Raw genomic sequence first — 19,629 nt, 5'->3', positions numbered from 1 at the left:
ACCTTGTTGTATTTTGTGAAATCATAACAGCTTGTTATAAGTACAAGTGAATAAATACAGAAATAGTATGCATTAACTACTATTCATACTACTAGATAGTTTGTAATAGGACCTCTGTTTTTCTTTTATTATCAGTATTAGGATTTTAAATGTTCGTTCTTCTACATAAAGGTTCGGATGCTCGTGCAACCTGAGATCTTCAGTATGTAAATAAAACTGGTTTGAATATTTTTTACTTGCCAATTTATCAGGAAAAGACAGATTGTCAAAATGCGAATTGCGTTTCCTGTTGCGTTTCCAGTGGAGAACGACGGGATCAGGAAGCTGATTCCTGAGGGACAGTTCGCCTGGACTGGACTTTTCTGAAGCCCCTGGATGTGGGTGGATGCAGGGACCAGTAGCTCAGGCTGGCTGAGCTACTGGTCAAGCAATGAGCCCAATTCAGCGAAAGAAACCTGCGCAGTAGCAAACTTTGACCCTGGCTACCAAAGGAGATGGGAGGACTGGGACTGTACGAGGAAGACAGCATTTGTTTGCTTCAGTGGTAAAATATGCTTCACTACGTTTTAGGTTTCACTGTTTGTTACCTACAGCAAATATAAGTAGCAGTAAGTAGTTTAGCTACCAGTTCATCTAACCGCATCAGCTGATAATCAGTTTGTCTTGTTTTAATGGGAAGTTGGGTAAAAGGAAATCATCTCTTTAGCTCAAACTTTCCATTTGTTTATCCAGAAAAAACATTAATTTAAAAAAATAAATAAATTTAAAGTCTCAATTGTTTTAAATTGGAAATAAACAAGAGGATGCCATTAAGTTTCAGTTTTAAGTTATTTCAGACAGTTATAAATTTTGCTCTTGAAAGGTACCAATAAAGTTTAGCATCAAAACAGCCAGTATAACAGAAACAGAACCGATGTAACTGGGCCTGTTGGTTTCCAAAGATTCTAAGCATGTGGTGAAGCTGAAGCTGGTGAGAAACTCCTACCTGGATCTGAACGACTCCACCCTGCAGCAGGTGAGTCCTGTCCAACACTTTGTCCAGGGTTCAAACCTCTTTAGGATGTTATTAGGAACAAATCCTGTTAGCATGACAGTCAGTCATCTTAGGTCAGAAATGCTGCTGATGTTTTACTTTTTTTATACAAAGCTTTCTATTTTAATTCTTTATTTATGTTAACCTTAGTTATCTCAGGTTATCAGGTATATATATATATATATATATATATATATATATATATATATACAAAAAAGTGTTCAAAGTAGAAAAAGTTTCAATTTAATTCTTCCAAAAATGGTTAATAAAGCATAAAGATTTAATGCAAGAATAATTCAAAGGATAAGTAACAAATTTGGGGCCAATTTAACTGAAGTCAACTGAACTCTGAACACAAACAAAACTGACCTGCGAACACAACAAAAGGCTTAAATTGGGGTGCAGTAACGTAAAGCTACCACATGGGGGAGACACAACGTAACAAAAGAACAAACTAATAGAAAATTAACTGGAGAATCCTACGAAACAAATAGAGCAAAACTGACTTTAACTTAGAAAAACAATAATAAGTGAATATTTAAGTGATAAAATAATTATTTATTAACTTATATATATATATACATATATATATATATACAGTATATAAAAATTCCCTTCTCACCCACCGCGGGTGGTTCTTATCCTCTGAGCTCAGGGTCCTCTACCAGAGGCCTGGGAGCTTGAGGGTTCTGCGCAGTATCTTGGCTGTGCCAAGGACTGCACATTTCTGGACTGAGATGTCTGATGTTGTTCCTGGGATCTGTTGTAGCCATTGGTCCAGTTTGGGGGTGACTGCCCCGAGGGCCCCGATGACCACAGGCACCACTGTGGTCTTCACCTTCCAGGCCCTCTCCAGTTCCTCCCTGAGGCCCTGGTATTTCTCTAGTTTCTCGTGCTCCTTTTTCCTGATGTTGCAGTCGCTTGGTATTGCTACATCTACCACAACGGCTTTCCTCTGTTGTTTATCCACTACGACAATGTCTGGTTGGTTCGCCATTACCATTTTGTCTGTCTGGATCTGGAAGTCCCACAGGATCTTAGCTCTGGCGTTCTCCGCCACCTTTGGGGGTGTTTCCCACTTTGATCTCGGGGTTTCCAGTCCATATTCTGCACAGATGTTTCTGTACACTATGCCTGCAACTTGGTTATGTCGTTCCATGTACGCTTTCCCTGCCAGTATCTTGCACCCTGCTGTTATGTGCTGGACTGTCTCAGGGGCCTCCTTGCACAACCTACACCTTGGGTCTTGTCTGGTGTGGTATATCTGGGCCTCTATTGCTCTGGTGTTTAGGGCCTGTTCCTGGGCGGCCAGGATGAGGGCCTCTGTGCTGTCCTTGAGTCCAGCTTTTTCCAGCCATTGGTAGGATTTACTGATATCAGCCACTTGGGTTATTTGCTGGTGGTACATCCCATGTAGGGGCTTGTCCTCCCATGATGGTATCTCTGGCACCTCAACCTCCGTTCCCTGTTGTCTGAGAACGGAGGTTGACTATATATATATATATATATACAAAAAAAGTAAAGTACAGATACACGAAAATTGTACTTAAGTACAGTAACGAAGTATTTGTACTACGTTACTTCCCTCCACTGCCTCCCACTGAAAGACTGCTCCTCTAATTCCAGACAATTTAACAAGGCAGCAACCTGCCCACTGGCGCCCCCTGGCGGCCCTTTAAAACCTGATTGATCTGAATCACTGGTCTGAATGAGGAACAGATCATTGGATCTGGATGCAGTTTTATCCATTCAGTGGAACTAAAGTAATTAAACGTGTTAAATGTTGGACAGCAGAGGAGGATTTGATATTTTTATTAATTTATGTTACATTAAATAGGTTGATAATCTGATTCTCACTGAACTTTTGTCATATTAGATGGAAACCCAATGCAAAGCAAATGAAGCAAGTGATGTAGTTTGAGTTTGGAGCTGAAGGTGTAAAAGTCTCTATTAAATGAATGTTTGTCTCTCAGCTGAAGCAGAAGCTGATCGATCAGGAAGGAAAAGAAAACTTGAAGCTGAGCTGGAAGAAACGACCAGATGGAAACGTTTTCTTCCCAGAGAGGAAGGAAGACGGATTCTAACAGGAACAGACGGATTTACAGGATTTATCACCTTATTTTCCTGCTCTTCTCACATAAACCCCACGTTGTTCTGACAGTGATGCCATCCTTTGAGTAATACCAAGTCTTATTATTTTATCTGCTTAACTGAGGTGGCTCATATAGAGTATTTAACACAATGTTAAAATGATTCTTTGTGTCTGAAAATAATAAATCTCCAGAAGAAGACGTTTTGATTAATAGATCAATAAAAAGCTCAGATTCAGTTCAAATTGCTTGCTCTTTTTTCTTTCTTCAGGAACAAAATGCATAAATTATTACATATTAAAGCTTATCCACATTTAAATTTAAGCTCCTCTGTTTAAATAAATCCCATTTACTCAATAATTGAATCTGCATGTGTACAGCTGTCCACCAGGGGGAGCCACATTCCTGTTCTTGTAGGCTTGAAGAAATAAAAGGAGAAAAGAAATAAAGTAAATAAAAAGCCAAACGATTAGATCTGTCCTGATAAAATAAATAGTGACCAGAAATATCATTTAAACTCATCTACATGTGTTTATATCAGGTCACATTTCACTTCAGGTAAAAATACAAATTATATGGATTTTTTAAATCCTATTTTATTGATTATTTTTATAGATTTTTAATTGACCCTTCATGATCACTTGCCGGTATTTGTGTGTGTTTTTTAAATTCTGATTTCCATTACCTTTGGCTGTTTTCATGCAAAGGACATGAAATTTGGCCAAACTGTTTTTGGAACAAATTCTACTTTTCATGATTTATCTTCTCTGAAAATATTCAGTTGCCTTTTAGATGAAGTCCAGAAGAGTCCAGTGGAGTTTGAGTCACTTCTGCATCTTTTATCCTGTTGACTCTCATCAACAGGACATGCTTCATTGTAGCATTTGTAACAATTACAATTTGATTTCTGTTTCTAGTGTTTTCATTGCTTGGTGTTGAAATCCAATTAAAATATCAATTTTTATTATTTTCCAACAGGGAAAGATATTTTTTATGTAATGTAGCTGGCTAATTTTTATATATTGGTCAGGTTATCTTAGCTACATTTCAAATCTTAAATGTCAAATCTCGACATTTAAGGAGTTAAAGGTTTTTTTAACCTTTCAATTTTCACTAAAATAATATTTCATGGCAATTTTGCATCCGATATTTGGTGCCCAGATCGAAGGGAGTAACAGGTGGCGACGTTTAAGTCCCCCAACATCTGACTGCAGGATGTTTTCCGGGTCAATAAGTGGTTCTGCGGGTCACAGCTGTCTGACTGACTCTCAGGTGAAGATGCACCTGAGGAGGACGGCAGGAAGCGAAGACTCTGGAGTCAAATGAGAGATTTGGGATGTAAAATGTGTTTGATGCGGTTAGATATTAGGGAAAGCATCGTTATAAATGTCTGTCGTCTGAAATGCAAATAGTTTGTCCAAGATTTTGCATTTTCAGATTAAAAGTTGGAATCTGGATTTCTGCAGTCTGACTGGAGACCAGTGAATCTGCAGAGATGGAGAAAGTTCTGTGGTTCTTTGCTGCTGTATCAGGTGAGTGCAAATAAAGACATTTAAGTTTTATTTCTGTGATTTATGGTTTTTACAGGAGAAATGTTGATGTGAAAATGTTTCTTCCCTGCAGCTCTGAGCTCCAGTCTCCTCTGAACGTCACTACCATTTCATTTATGAGCCAAAGAACTGGACTGATGCTCGGAGCTACTGCAGAGAAACCTACACCGACCTGGTTACCGTGGACAACCAAGAGGTCGTGACGATCCTGAACAACATGGCCGATCCGCAGCAGATGGACTCCACGACTGTCGTAAAGTTACTTTTTCTGTTTCTTTGCAAAGCTGATATCAGGGACTTTTTTACAGTATTTTTTTTGTGGGGGTTTTCCACCACATTTCAGTATTTATTATCTTAAAATAAATTTGTTATATTTGGCTTTACGCACATCCTGTATGATATTTTCATTCTGAACAGATTGACTTTAATCAATCAATCAATCAATCAATCAATTTTATTCATAAAGACCCTTCATACCAACAGCAGCTCAAAGTGCTGCAGGTCAACAAAAACAAACAAAAACAAATAATTAATCCCCAACACAACATGGAAAAACACACAAGTGCATGTAAAATGCACAGACTAATGAGAAATGATTAAATTCAGCAAATACAGTTAAAAGTCGGGTTTTGAGCTCTTAAAGACAGCAACATTTTCTGCAGCCCTGAGGTTCTCTGGCAGACGGTTCCACAAACGGGCCATGATACTGGAAAGAAGAGTCAGAACCGTCAGTGAGTTCTGACTCTGGGAACTGTTAACAGTCCGGTGCCAGAGGACCTGAGGGTCCGCAGGGGTGCAAACGGTAACAGCAGCTCTGCAAGGTAAGATGGTGCAAGACCATTAAGACATTTAAAAACCAGTAAAAGAATCTTAAAATCAGTCCTGAGACGTACTGGGAACCAGTGCAGTGATTTTAAATCAGCTGTGGTGTGAGCCGGCCTCTGGTCCTGGTCAGGACTCGGGCAGCAGAGTTTTGTAACAGCTGAAGGCTGAGCAGAGTTTTCATTGGGAGACCAGAAAGCAGCATTACAGTTTTCTACACGGCTGGAAAGAAAAGCATCAGCGTCTCAGTGTCAGCGAGGGAGAGAAAAGGCCGAACTCTGGCTTTATTTTTTAGATGATAAAATCCTGTTTTAACTATTTGTTTAATATGTGGAATAAAAGTAGCTCAGAGTCAAGAAAAACTCCCAGGCTTCTGACTTGTTTTGAAGGTTTGAAAGATGCAGTTTGTCATTTTTGAATTCTAATTTCTTTCTGATCCTCTGGTAAATGATTAAAATGTTTTGTCCTGGTTGAGCTGGAGAAAGTTCTGTACCATCCAGGTCTTTATGTCCGAAATGCAATTTAAAAAGTGCAGTGATGGGCTGGAGGTCAACCCGAGGCAACGAGATGGAAATCTGAGTGTCGTCAGCAGAACTGTGGAAACTGATTCCACGGTTCCTGAACATGTAACAGCAACATGTAAGATAAGATAAGATAAGATAAGATTTATGTACAAATGTACAAATGAAAAAGTAGAGGATCTAAAATAGAGCCTTGTGGGACGCCACAGTTAACATCATGGATCTGTGAGGAACATGTACTGACCATAAAAGTTCTATCTCTGAGATAGGAGCTGAACCACTGACGAGCAGAACCAGAACCAACTAGATTCTGTAATCCGTTTAAAAGGATTTGTTGGTCCATTGTATCAAAAGCTGCACTCAGATCCAAAAGCACAAGGACTGAGAGTTTGTGTGAATCCAGATTACACCTAAAATCATTTACAATTTTTAAAAGAGCCTGTCAAGAAAACTGGTATGAGGTTATGAGATCTTTCCAGGTACACGCAGAAAAAGGCCTGGGAGAAATAAAACAATCTTGTGTTTTGATTAAGATAATAATTGAGTTGAATATATATATGAATACAATCAGTAAAATAAAGATAAGGAATCACTAAATGACTTATTCAAATGTATTTCTGAATAATGATCTGTAATGATTTAACTATGTAATGATTATGGTTGATGATTTATAGTAAGTAAGAGATATGATTAATTGATACTGAAGATCAAAGTTGTGATGATTTGAAATCAATGTTCAAATGGTTTAATACAGGATGAATGTGTTTAAGGATCGTAACAGATAAAAAAGTGAGTTATAAGAAAAAGAGGAAATAAGTATGTTAAAGTCAGCAGGATGGGTGTAGTCCTGCTGGCAGTAGATGTCGCGGGTTGGGAGGGGAAGTTGGGGAGAGAAGGGACTTTCCATGAGTGTCAGCAGAAACAGGTTGGGGGCCGGTGGAGTTTTCCGGACAATTAAGCAGAAGTTCAAGAAAAAAATAGTAAAGCAAAATCCACATACACACTAATGGAAGTGAAAAGTATAAAAGCAGACGGAAAAGAGGAAGCAGATTTGATTTGTATGTCGCATACTCCTGCTTAAGCGTGCTTAATAAATTTATATTATAAAATTCTAATGAGGTTGGTGGACATTGGAATTAATTGAGTCATTTAATCATTTTTCAGTTCTTTTAATTGAGGTAAAACCAATGTACATGATTCCAGTAAATAGGAGGCTTCATAATTTCCTTTAGTGAGAGTAAATAATGACCCTGGGACTTATATCTAAGTCACTAAATTTAATCTAGTCGGTTCCAAGAGCGAGTTATCTTTTAGAAAGCGAGCTACCGTTAACAGGAGCGGTTATTGGAATTATGCAGCTGCAAGGGCTACTCAGCTGATTGTTTCTTAACTGTAAAGGGTCGTAGCTTCTGGATTGGAGGTAGTTAGAGCTAGACGAATCGCTTTTGCCACCAGTTTAAATAGATTATCTCTTATAGATTTCTCTTAGGGTAATACCCAGGTCTTAGAGATTTTCCGGACCTGTTAGACAGAGAACTGGTCAGTAGTCAGCCCAAGAGAGTTGTGAGGAAAGGGCGTGGCTGGCTATTGCGTAATAACAGACAAGCCGTCTCTGTACTGTGGTTCGTCCTTAAACCACATTGATACTTTTCTAAAATACCAGTTAGTTAAAAAAGTATTTAATTCCAATAAAAACAAGCTTAATGTGATGTTTGTCCATCTTATGTAGCTACAACCACTTCAGTTATTTAAGAAAGGTTTTCCAAAAGGTTTGGGAGAAAATATTAGGTCAATCTTCCAGAGGACCATTTGTGAGATCAGACACTGATGTTGGACAGGAAGGTCTGGCTGTCAGTCTGTGCTTTAATTCACCACACAGTTGAAGTCAACACTGTGTTTTTCCACACCAAACCCAGACTCCTCCATTGGGTTCGGGTCAAGAATAATCTGACCCGTCCAGCCGTGTTGGAGTTTAGTGGAGGCACGCCCTGCAGCACTCCATCCAGCTGTCTGCGCTGCAGCGACTCAGCTGTGTGGACCAAACCCAGGAAGGACATCTCTTAATCTGCGACTCGTTCTCTCAGAAACAGGTTGAACGTGTCAACACTGTGATGTACTTTTGCATGTTTCTACCAGAGAACAAACATCTGAATGTTTCTCAGTGTCTCTCCGCCTTTAGGGTGCAGCCAGATGAGGGAGCAGCAGGAAAGATGCAGAAACGTAGCGACACGACTCAGATGAGTGAAGGAGGCCGTTGCAGCTGAACAGGCTGTTGAGACGGGAACGGTCCAGTTAATATGCAAGGCAGGCCGTGTCAGCAGCTCCAGGTCAAAATGCAAAGTAACTCTGAAGAAACTCCCATAAAATCACATTAAATCCTCTAATCCTTGGGTTTAGATTGTGTCATTGTGCCAGCTTTTTAGATTTATTTCCATCAGGTTTGCAATGGTAATGACTCCATGGACTCTCTGCCTCTCAGTACCAGGAACTCCTGATAACTAATGGAAATGTATTCACTCTGCATTCAAGGAGCAGAACAAGGACTGACTAAAGCTAAAACCGCTAGATAAAGACAAAAACCGGACTCTGGTTCGGTTTTGCAAAAGTGGGAAGTAGGGAAATAAATTAAGCATCTTTTCAATATTTCTGTCATAATTGTGTTAATTTCTCTGCAGCCGCCTTGAGTCGATGTTTCCTTACAGCTGTGAGTCTTCTTGGCGTCTGTCTGCACCAGATATGGAGATGTAAAAACGTTTCTATTTACAAACTCAGTCAGATCTACGGAAGACCATTAGGTCCACAAAAAACAAAAAATCTGACTTTTGTTTGTTTATGTCAAACCCAAATAAATAATCAAACATTATTGTGAATGACTATTATGATGCCAGCGTGTAACAAAAATCAGTAATTTCTTCTTTGTTGTCGGGTTTGTAAACGTGCCCTTTATCCACACTGACAGCCTGTTTCTAATTTATTTGATTTGAGTTTTGAGACTAGATTTGCAGAAACAATTCTGACTGAGAAATTCTGAGAAAGAAGTCAAAGGTCAGGCAGCTGTAACTGAAAAGCCACTCTGACTGAGGAACAGCACAATCTTCACGGGTTGCAGTTAATCCATGTGTGGAGATGAGACAAAGATTTGAACATTAGAACCCATATCGTTCTAAAATACAGCAATGATCATATCTTAACAGTTTTTATCCAATGTTTTGTTTGTTTATACAACAACTATGAGTTTAATGTTTTATTTGCATTTGATCAGGTTGTAAAACAGTAGATTATGTAGTAAAACACATACATGAACACTTTAGAATCCTGTATTGATAAATGAGGTTTTTGAACCTAAAATACTGAAGTTTAATAACAAACTTTTTAAATCTGAGATTTAAAAGTAATTTTTGAGTACCGGTATATTATATCTTATTTTATGGAGGTTTTCTATTTTACCTGACTGACGCCCATCGAAGCACTGAGAAAAATCTCTGGTCTAATGCCATGAATCATTACTTATGGTTAATAACTAGCTACATTTACTTGAGTAACTTTTTGAAAAATGTACTTTTAGGAATATTTTTACCACACTGTAATTTTTACTCGAGTAAAATTTATTCACTGAATTAAAAACAAACATGTTTTAACCAAAAATGCAGACACACACCTGCAGGTTTTGTTATTTATTATTGGAAGAAAATGATTTGTAAGAATTTTTTTCTTTTGCATGATTTTGTTATTTTTTGTTACTCATTTGAATTATTATCACTTTTATCCTTAAAATACCAAAATTTCCACTTAGCTTTATATTTTGGTCCATCTGATGATGTAATTTGTAAATCTTAAATGATTGATCATTTGATCAGTTACTTTAGAATACTTTTTACCAGATAATTCTTTAATGTTGAGTAATTTCTTGGAAGGCTACTCTTTACTTTTACTTTAGTAAAAATTTGTTGAAGCAGAGCTGCTCTTAGTATCAGTTTCCTCTGCTCACAGGTTTCTTGTTTTCCAGAGTCTGATGTTCAGTAACTCTTTAGAATTGAAAGCCTGAGTTCGCAGTAGAAGAGACAACAACATGTCAGTAAAAGAAATGTGATGCTGAATGTAACCGAACTGCTCTGGTTTCCAGCAGGCCTGGATCGGTTTGTACCATGAGGAGATCAGATGGAAGTGGTTGTCTGGAGGTTTTTACCAAAGTGAGGAGCTGAACTTCCAGAACTGGGAGCGGAGCGAGCCGAACCTCCCTTGGTACATACCGTCCTGTGGGGTGATGGACAGCTCTGGGATGTGGTACGATGCGTTGTGTGGAAACAACAATTACCCGGTTTGCTCCAATGGGTCAGGTAAGAATTTGGTTTCATTTTGTCTTCCTGCTTCTTGATTACAGGTTAGCTACTTTTTATAAATACTTCTTACCATTTGGTGGCCAACAGGCACAAAGCTCAGCAAAAGGTAATTATAGCAGAATGTATTGAAAAAACCCATTAATAAACTCTTATAAGCTTCTCTGCTTCATAAAATTTAATAACTAACATATTTTCACACTCATAATTTGGCACTACACAAATAAAAATCATTTTTTTGAAATTAAATCTTTATTTTGAACAAGTAAATTGCCACAGAAAGAATGAAGAATCAAGAAGAAAACATAAATGTATATCATAATAATAGATAAACAAAACAAAACTTCCATATTCAGTTCAAAAAGGAGAAGGAAAAAGACGAAACTCATTAAATCCGACCCACAACTGTCTCATCCAAGTATGACCCACATTTACACATCAAATAATATCAAATAATCATCATCAGAAATATTTAAGCATACAAAAGTTATTCTGAACCTGTACTTAAGCGGCCGTCAATAATCTTGAGGACCACAAAATGGTTCTGACAGGCCAGACTTGGCCCACGAGCCTCAAGTTGAACACCTGATTTCATGGAATGTTAAGAAAGAAAATGTATTACACTTTGTCTTTTTCAAACACGCAGTCTTTTCCAATATTTATAAAACAGAAACATATTTATGTTTTCTGTAGATAATATTACCTGCTCCAGACTCCCCCTAGTGGTCTGGAGCAAGTTTGCAGCTTTTCATATGTGATATTGTTTTAATATTTTCCAGCATTTTATCCTTTGCTTCTATTTCCTGCAGTTGCAGCATTTTTTGTTTTCATTTGTTTTGTTTGTTGTAGGTTTTTCTGCTGTTTTCTGTGATTGTATAATAGGATTCAAGAGTCTTTTATTAGGACTGTAATTTAGCCAATGAAATGAGAGATGGGCCCCTGGTTTTAAAACATGTTCTTAGCAAAGAACCAACAGCAGTGGTTGGCAGACTTCCACTAATGAGCTGCATTAATAGAAAGATCATGTTTTTTTCTTTATCATACACATTTCCTGCTTTGTGTTTAATAATCAATGTCTATATCACATGTGTCAAACTCGAGGCCCGTGGGCCAAATCTGGCCCACCATAGCTTTTTGTATGGCCCTCTAGATTCTAGACTAAACACTGAGTGGCTTGAATATGTTTTCAGTCAAATCAATGCAGTTTTTATCTATTTACTGCCAGATTATATGACCCAGTCCCTCCAGTTTCTTGAGATTATTGTGGAAATTCACACAAAATCAACAAATCTCCGCACTTTTTTGTCCTAATATATAATTGGGAGTTTATTGCAGATTTTTCTCAAAAATTGTCAAAAACTTTCTTACTTGCCCTAAACTGCTGCCTCAGTCTTCATTGATGTCAGATTATAGTCCATGATCTATACAGCAAGTAATAAAATGTTGCATTTACCGTCATAAATAAGTACAAATATCACAAATATTTCTAAATTAGTACCACAAACACTTTAAATTTTATTGCAGAAAATCAAAAAAGGACTAATTTACCTGGCTGCTTTGTAAACTTCCAGTTGAATAAATTTTGACATGTTGAAGTTTTGGTTGTTGACAGATTAAAAGTCTTCAGGTCCTTTATATTCATGCTCTTATTTTGAAGGTAGATGTTAGTTAGATGTAAAGAAAATCTTTTCATGGGTTCAGTTAGCAGCTGTTAGTAAACATGTAAGTCAGATAGAAACCAGTAAATACAGTAATTAAAGCAGTATTAATATCAGATATCAATATTAATCTGCATTTTCATATCATTGCATCCTCAATAGTTACAAAGTTGTAGCTTAGAAAATTAACCTCTAGCGGTAATAAGTCATGATTTCAGCCAACCTGGGGAAACACAAAATCTGAAATTATATTTAATGTAACAATAACAATAAAATTGATCATCCTTGTTAGTTTAAGAGATAAATTCTCATTTTGCACAATCTTTTTATACATTGTGTCCATACTGACCTACAGGAGGCCAGTATGGACACGCTGCACGGCGCCGCTCACTCTGTTGTGAACAGGATGTTATGAAGAAAATGTATTTTCAGCTTCATTCATAAAGCTACTCTCATGTTTTGTGTAATTCTAGTTTCTATAATTTTCAGAAGAGGAGACGGGGGTTTTCTTCGTCGACGCTGGGATGAGCTGGGAGGAGGCTCAGAGCTACTGCAGGGAACATTACACAGACCTGGCCTTTCCCACAAACCAGTCTGAGAACTTATACATAGAATCTTGGATACCAAAGGGCAAGTATGGCTGGATCGGCCTTTACCTAGACTCCTGGAAGTGGTCGGACGGACACATGTACGGGTTTCAACACTGGGCAGAGGGCAAACCTGATGTTGAGACGGTGCCATGCAGCGTTGCGACCTTTGGCAGCTCTGGCGTCTGGGTTGACTGGACATGTGATGAAATGAAGCCATTTATCTGCCACCATGGTAAGCTGCTCATCGGTCTGAGCTTAATGGAAACGTGAAGGTTTGTTTCTTATGCTAGAAGGTAAAAACTCTTCAGAGCCACTTCCTGGTTGGAGTTGTTTGTGGTTCATATTGTGGCAGGCTGATGGAGCTCAGAGTAGAAGAAGAATCACAGTTATGCATTTTCCTGATGTGGTGCAGGAATCAGGAAGCGATGGTGTCATTCACACTGGGACGAGGTCGGTAAGGGTAACGTTTACATCATGTTATAATGTTATTCCCTCGTCAACAACATACCTGGATTGTTGCCTTGATTCTTTCATGCATGTTTGAGAAATCCTTGAATCTCCATGGCAACCATTCAGGGTGCCTAAACATTTGCTCATACAAAGTGCCACCAGTTTCCACAGAGCTCTCCTCCCTGAGCCTCCCCTCTCAGCTCCTTCAGACTAGCAGCAGCAACGCTGCACCTCTGCTGAACTCAGACAAACTATTTTTCAGACCAACACTCCGAAGAATGTATGTAAACGGCTTAATGGAGTAGCATTGTTGTGATGACGTCTGAAAGGGGCGTGTCAGGAAGTGTAGGAGGTTCTTAAAGAGACAGAGGAAAATTTCAAGGCGTCAGGTATGACTGTGATGAAAAGTCAAATTTAAGTTGAAGGAAACATAGCTACTTGATTAAGTAAAATCCCGACACACTGACTCTGTTACTCCGATGCCAGAACAGTGTCACTGCAAACAGCATTCACATCCAGTATCCAGAGTATCTTTTCTAAAATACTTTTTCCCTCCTTAACTCTAATAAAATGTTATAAATATTTGTTTTAAAGACTCTCCGTCCTTCACAATACAAGTGGTGAAAGTGAAGCTGGTGGGAAACTCGGCTCTGGATCTGAACGATCCTGCGGTCCTGGAAAACATGAAGGAGGAGGTAAAAGATCCCAGAAATTTGAGTTTTAGCATTTAAGCTGAAATATTATTTGAATCCAGACAAACTTAGAAGTGTGTCAGTGAAATGTTGGAATGAATCTGGCCAGGCTCAGTGACTGTTGTGCTTCAGCTCCAGCAGCAGCTGAAGCAGCAGAGCGTGGAAGCAGACGTCAAGCTGAGCTGGAAGAAACAGCAGGATGGAAAAATCTTCCACCAGGAGGAGGAAACAGACCTGCAGTGAGACGACGACATGCTGAGGAGAAGACTTTCTCAGTTTTTCTTATATCTTTTAAAATAAAAAATATGTAAAACCCATATTAACTAAACAGCAAAATGATGTGTTGATGTGAGACAATAGATTTTCTTCTAGTCACAGTTCTTCAACATGTTTGAAACATTATTCAAACCTGATCTGTGTAAATAGCTTTTAGCTGAGTTTTCAGTTTGATTCCTTTTTTTGTAAAATTCATGTAACCTTATTGAATTCATGCATATCTGCCTTTGGTTTCAGTAGTTTTGGTTTAATTTTGTGTTTCCTCTGTGATCATTTCTGGGTTTATTATTGTCATTTAGGTCTTGCCATATTCAGATAATGTTCCCCTTTTGGTTCGTTGATCAAATAATTTCTAGTTCAGCTCAGTTTATGTTAAACTCCTCCTGGTGGGACCTGAACATCCTCACCAGGGAGGCGTCCAGGAGGCATCCTGACCAGATGCCTGAGCCTCAACTGGCTCCTCTCGATGTGAAGGAGCAGCGGCTCTACTCTGAGTCTCTCCCGGATGACCGAGCTTCTCTCTCTAAGGGAGAGCCCAGACACCCTGGGGAGAAAACCCATTTCGGCCGCTTGTATCCTCGATCTCATTCTTTCGGTCATGACCCAAAGCTCATGACCATAGATGAGGGTGGGAACGTAGATCGACCGGTAAATCGAGAGCTTCGCTTTTTGGCTCAGCTCTCTCTTCACCACGACGGACCGGTACAGCGCCGCTTGACTGGCAGACGCTGCACCAATCCGCCTGTCAACCTCCCGCTCCCTTCTTCCCTCATTCGTGAACAAGATCCCGAGATACTTGAACTCCTCCACTTGGGGCAGGACACCCCCCCCCCCCCCCCCGACCCGGAGAAGGCACTCTACCCTTTTCCGGCTCAAGACCATGGCCTCGGATTTGGAGGCACTGATCCCCATCCCGGCCGCTTCATACTCGGCTGCGAACCGCTCCAGCAAGAGCTGCAGATCATGACCTGATGAAGCCAACAGGACCACATCATCTGCAAAAAGCAGAGATGAGATCCTAAGGCCACCAAATCGGATCCCCTCAACACCTTGGCTGGTCTAGAGATTCTGTCCATGAAAGTAATGAACAGAATCGGTGACAAAGGGCAGCCCTGGCGGAGTCCAACTCTCACTGGAAACGAGCCCGACTTACTGCCGGCAATGCGGACCAGACTCTGACACCGGTCATACAGGGACCTGACAGCCCGTATCAAAGGGCCCGGTACCCCATACTCCTGGAGAACCCCCCACAGGGCTCCCCGAGGGACACGGTCGAACGCTTTCTCCAAGTCCACAAAACACGTAGACTGGTTGGGATCACTGGGACACTCAAACCCCTCCACCACGATAAGGTGGCAGCCCATGGAGAGGATCTAAAAAACACACATTCACTTAAAACAAAACAACGTTTGGGCGCCCCCGGACTCGGCGCCCTGGGCTACTGCCATGTGAGCCCTTTCCAGAGAACTGGGAGGATCTCTGGAGGAAAAGCCTCAGGAGTCAAATGAGTCATTTGTAATTTAAAACCTGCTTTATTTGGTTTGATATTACAGCATCTGTCAGAATAAACACTTGTCGTCTCAAACGCAAATCATTCAACTTGATCATTTTGCATGACGTGTTTAAACCCAGAGGATAAACGTCTGCAGCCACAAACTGAACTACACAACATTTACAAGGATGGAAAACGTTCTTCTGTGGCTCTTCAGTGCATCAGGCAAGTGGATTCAATTTTATACTCCCAGTATATAATTATACAATCACACAGAATGTTTTGTAATTGTTCAATGTGTGTGTCCTTTTCTAAAACATCTGAGCTAAGTTGAGCTCTGTTTGGAAACCGTTAAGAATTTATTTTTAAAGTTTGTTCTATTGATAAAACCATAACAGATCTCTGTCATGAAAATGTTTTGTTCTTATTTTAATCTTCCTGCTTGCGTTTCGGCAGTTCTGGGCTCCGTCTGGTCTCTCCCTGTACGTCAGTACCACTTCATCTATGACCCAAAGAACTGGACCGAGGCGCAGAGTTACTGCAGGCAGCGCTACACGGACCTGGTCACTGTGGACAGTCTGAACATGGTGACCATGCTGAACGGCATGGCAGACGTGAGCAGAATGGGATCCACTGCAGACGTAAACTCCATATTTTCCTCTGTTTTCTTTTAAAATATTCAGTGAGCTGAAATAACTGGAGGTGTACTGATTTATTAACACCAGTTTTCTTAATTTCTTGAGATCTGTGATCAACTCATGCTTAGATGTGAAGCTGATCTTATCCTCTGCTCTGCAGTGAGGCTTCGGCTGACAGACCGGCCCACCAGCTCATGTCTGCACGTTTACAGTTACAAAAATCACTTCACTGCTGCCAACTCAGCAACTTTCTTACTATATTTAGCAACATTTCTGACAAAAAACGATATCAGCCAATATTGTGATCATCAGGTCAGGCAAGTCTTTCTAAAGATCAGTAATCAGTGATTGGCCAGAAAAATGCAACTGTTTTCCCCTTTTTCCTGTTTTTATCCTTCGTTTCACTGGAACCACGTGTGAAGATGAGAAATTAGTTTAAGTCTGTTGTTTCAAACTGCTGCTCACCAAACTCATTCACATTTTTGTGAGAGGAAACTTTTTGTTTTCCTGAACTAATTCCAACATTTTGTTAGTTTAATGCTGCAAAGACTTTCACTTTTTTCTCTCTCCACAACGAAGGTTTTAAAATCCATTTGCATGATGTTTGCAATTTGAATCCTCCAGATCCTGAGCAGCAGGATCCAGGTTTGTCTTGAACAGAGTAAACACCTCCTGATAAGTCATGCAAATTTCCTGTCTGTGGATTTTCTCTGTAAGATGAGAATGGCACCTCAAACGTAGATCTACAGATTCTAGTTCCCTCTGCTCTGCCTGATGACCAAAGATCCAGACAGCTTCACTCTCTCCTCTCTGACAGGAATAGATGAATTTGTTCAAATGTAGTAAAAATGCAGTAAAGACCAAAGTTATTTGTTGATTTAAGGTTGTTTTTTATTATTTCCTCTGATTGTTTTGAAGCTCTCTCCAACAAAAAGACTTTTCAGCCTCTTATATTCATAATCCTGGACTCATGAAAACTCATGATTTCATAAAAGTTGGAATCCAAACCACTGCTGCACAGACATGTCGGGTCTGACTCTGCAGTATTTGGTGCTTTAAATATTTAAATTACACTTTGAAGGTTTTGGGTGAAACTCACCAATAGACGAAGCAACCAAGTTTCAGCTTCTTTTGAAACTGATCTTAATTAATGAACATATTGTAAATGTCATCTTATTTCAGAGTATTTGCACCTAAACATGAACTCTGTAATGAGAGACTGCCATCAAAGACGAAGCCTTTGAATTGGGTCAGTTTTATGAAAGCCCAACTTGATCAACACCTATCAGCACAGCATAATTAAAATTGACCATCAATGATCACTCTCTTCTGAAATCATTTTTCAAGTTTGTGGCGTAGAAATATTTCAGCTAAGCTTCCAGTGGTAGAGAAAATCCAGATTACTGACTCCAGGCTGAATTTATGCCGATTCAACCAGGAGCCATGTTGCTCCCACCAACCTGCAGGAAGTGACGTAGATCGAATATTCAAAGCAGGCAGATGTTTGGATGTGGCTGTAAGTCGTTCTGTCCGACAGGCCTGGATCGGTCTGTACTTTGATGTGATCAGCTGGAGATGGTCGCTGTCAGACGGAGGTTTCTACAGAGCAGATGGAAACTACAGATACTGGTCAGCTGGTGAGCCAAACAGCGCCTGGTACACAGTGGACTGCACTCACATGTATGATAATGGATACTGGAACGACGCTCCCTGCCAGTGGCTTTATGGGTTCATCTGTGCCAACACCAGCGGTAAGAATTTATAACAAATCCAGATTTATTAACCGTTTGAATTTCATTTTTAAGGTTTGTTTATGAATAAATGCAGAGAAATAGATATAGTATTGGTAAATATCAGTAAATACAGTAATTAAAGCAGTATTAATATCAGATATCAATATTAATCTGCAATTTCATATCATTGCATCCTCAATAGTTACAAAGTTGTAGCTTAGAAAATTAACCTCTAGCGGTAATAAGTCATGATTTCAGCCAACCTGGGGAACCACAAAATCTGAAATTATATTTAATGTAACAATAAAATTGATCATCCTTTAGTTTAAGAGATAAATTCTCATTTTGCACAATCTTTTTATACATTCTGTGTCCATACTGACCTACAGGAGGCCAGTATGGACACGCTGCATGGTGCCGCTCACTCTGTTGTGAACAGGATATTATGAAGAAAATTTATTTTCAGCTTCATCCATAAAGCTACTCTCATGTTTTGTGAACTTTAGCAGCAGAGCGGCTCTGTCTGCTCCGGACGGCTGAAAGAAAATCACACCAGGAGATTTAAACATTCCTGCTGGTCCCTGAAAAATAACACAAACCAGGACAATCAATGAAGACAATGTCCAGGGGAAAGAGGACATTTGGTCACCCTATAAATGATTTTAAACCATTTCTTAAAAAAAATTAATGAGTGCTGAGAGAAACTTGATTAACTGTTGACTGATTGCAAGGAGGTGTCACAAATCAAAAACAAATTAAAAATTGGAACTGGAGACGTTTCAACCCATGTCTCCAAGCAGTCTCTCTGGTTCTCTTCTGGTCTGTTTCCAGGACAGACCGCAAAATTTTTCTACATCAGCACATCAATGAACTGGACCGACGCTCAGAGCTACTGCAGGCTGCACTACACAGACCTGGCCAGCGTCAGGAGCCTGCAGGAGAACGAGCAGATAAGGACTGCGAGGCCTGCAGGTCTGACCGTCTGGATCGGTCTCTACAAAGACACCTGGAAGTGGTCCAACAGAAACCTGTTCCTGTTTTCCTACTGGGCATCAGGACAGCCTCAAGGCGGGGTGGAAAACTGCACCGTGGCAAACTTCAGACTCTCCGGTCAGTGGGAGGACTGGCCATGTGGCTTAGAGAAGACCTTCGTCTGCTACCATGGTGAGACGCCATCAGTGGTTGGGTTGGACCAAAGGACAAAATAGGACGACAAACCTGAAATGACCATGTATCTGATAAAACGTTTGCTTTGTTTGTCTTAAAGACACTGAACCTTTCACACGACACACAGTGAAGGTGAAGCTGGTGGGAAACTCGGCTCTGGATCTGAACGACCCTGCAATCCTGGAAAACCTGCGGAAGGAGGTAAGAGTCTCGACACGAAGCTTTTAGCTGGATAAACAAACAATGAAGTGAAAAAAACTTTTTGTTTTACCTGTTTAATAATCTGAGCATGAAATATGGAAGAAAATCGTTTTGTAAACTGTAACTAAAACCATGTAACAACATTTTAATTGACCAATAAAAATATTGCTCTGAATAAAAATAAAATGTTTCCACCTGCATCGACCGTCTGTGAAAACAGCTTGAATTTATCTCATTGGTTGACAGAAGGTCAGTCCAGATGCAACAAGCGGCCGCTGATCCAAATCTTCAGATTGTGAAGACAAATTAATCTGATTGCAAATCAGATTAATCATAAAATATTCATAAAACATTCTGCAACCTTTATGTGTAAAATCAG

General features: G+C 39.7%; 1 protein-coding gene across 1 annotated transcript; it reads left to right on the top strand.

The window, feature by feature from the left end:
• The first annotated feature begins 375 nt into the window (after nucleotides 1–375).
• LOC116720670 (macrophage mannose receptor 1-like) lies at nucleotides 376–19,597 on the top strand. Its single transcript, XM_032564059.1, has 11 exons — nucleotides 376–511; nucleotides 942–1,015; nucleotides 4,753–4,926; nucleotides 10,143–10,353; nucleotides 12,501–12,833; nucleotides 13,646–13,746; nucleotides 13,876–13,984; nucleotides 15,968–16,152; nucleotides 17,687–17,900; nucleotides 18,714–19,046; nucleotides 19,150–19,597. Exons 1-11 carry the CDS (start codon nucleotides 376–378, stop codon nucleotides 19,275–19,277), a joined length of 1,998 nt encoding a protein of 665 aa, XP_032419950.1. The 3' UTR covers nucleotides 19,278–19,597.
• The last annotated feature ends 32 nt before the right edge of the window (nucleotides 19,598–19,629 follow it).

The sequence above is a fragment of the Xiphophorus hellerii genome, chromosome 1 (assembly GCF_003331165.1).
Source record: "Xiphophorus hellerii strain 12219 chromosome 1, Xiphophorus_hellerii-4.1, whole genome shotgun sequence".
Taxonomy (NCBI): domain Eukaryota; kingdom Metazoa; phylum Chordata; class Actinopteri; order Cyprinodontiformes; family Poeciliidae; genus Xiphophorus; species Xiphophorus hellerii.
Note: the sequence above shows the minus strand (reverse complement) of the source record. Positions and strands in the feature narration are given on the sequence as shown.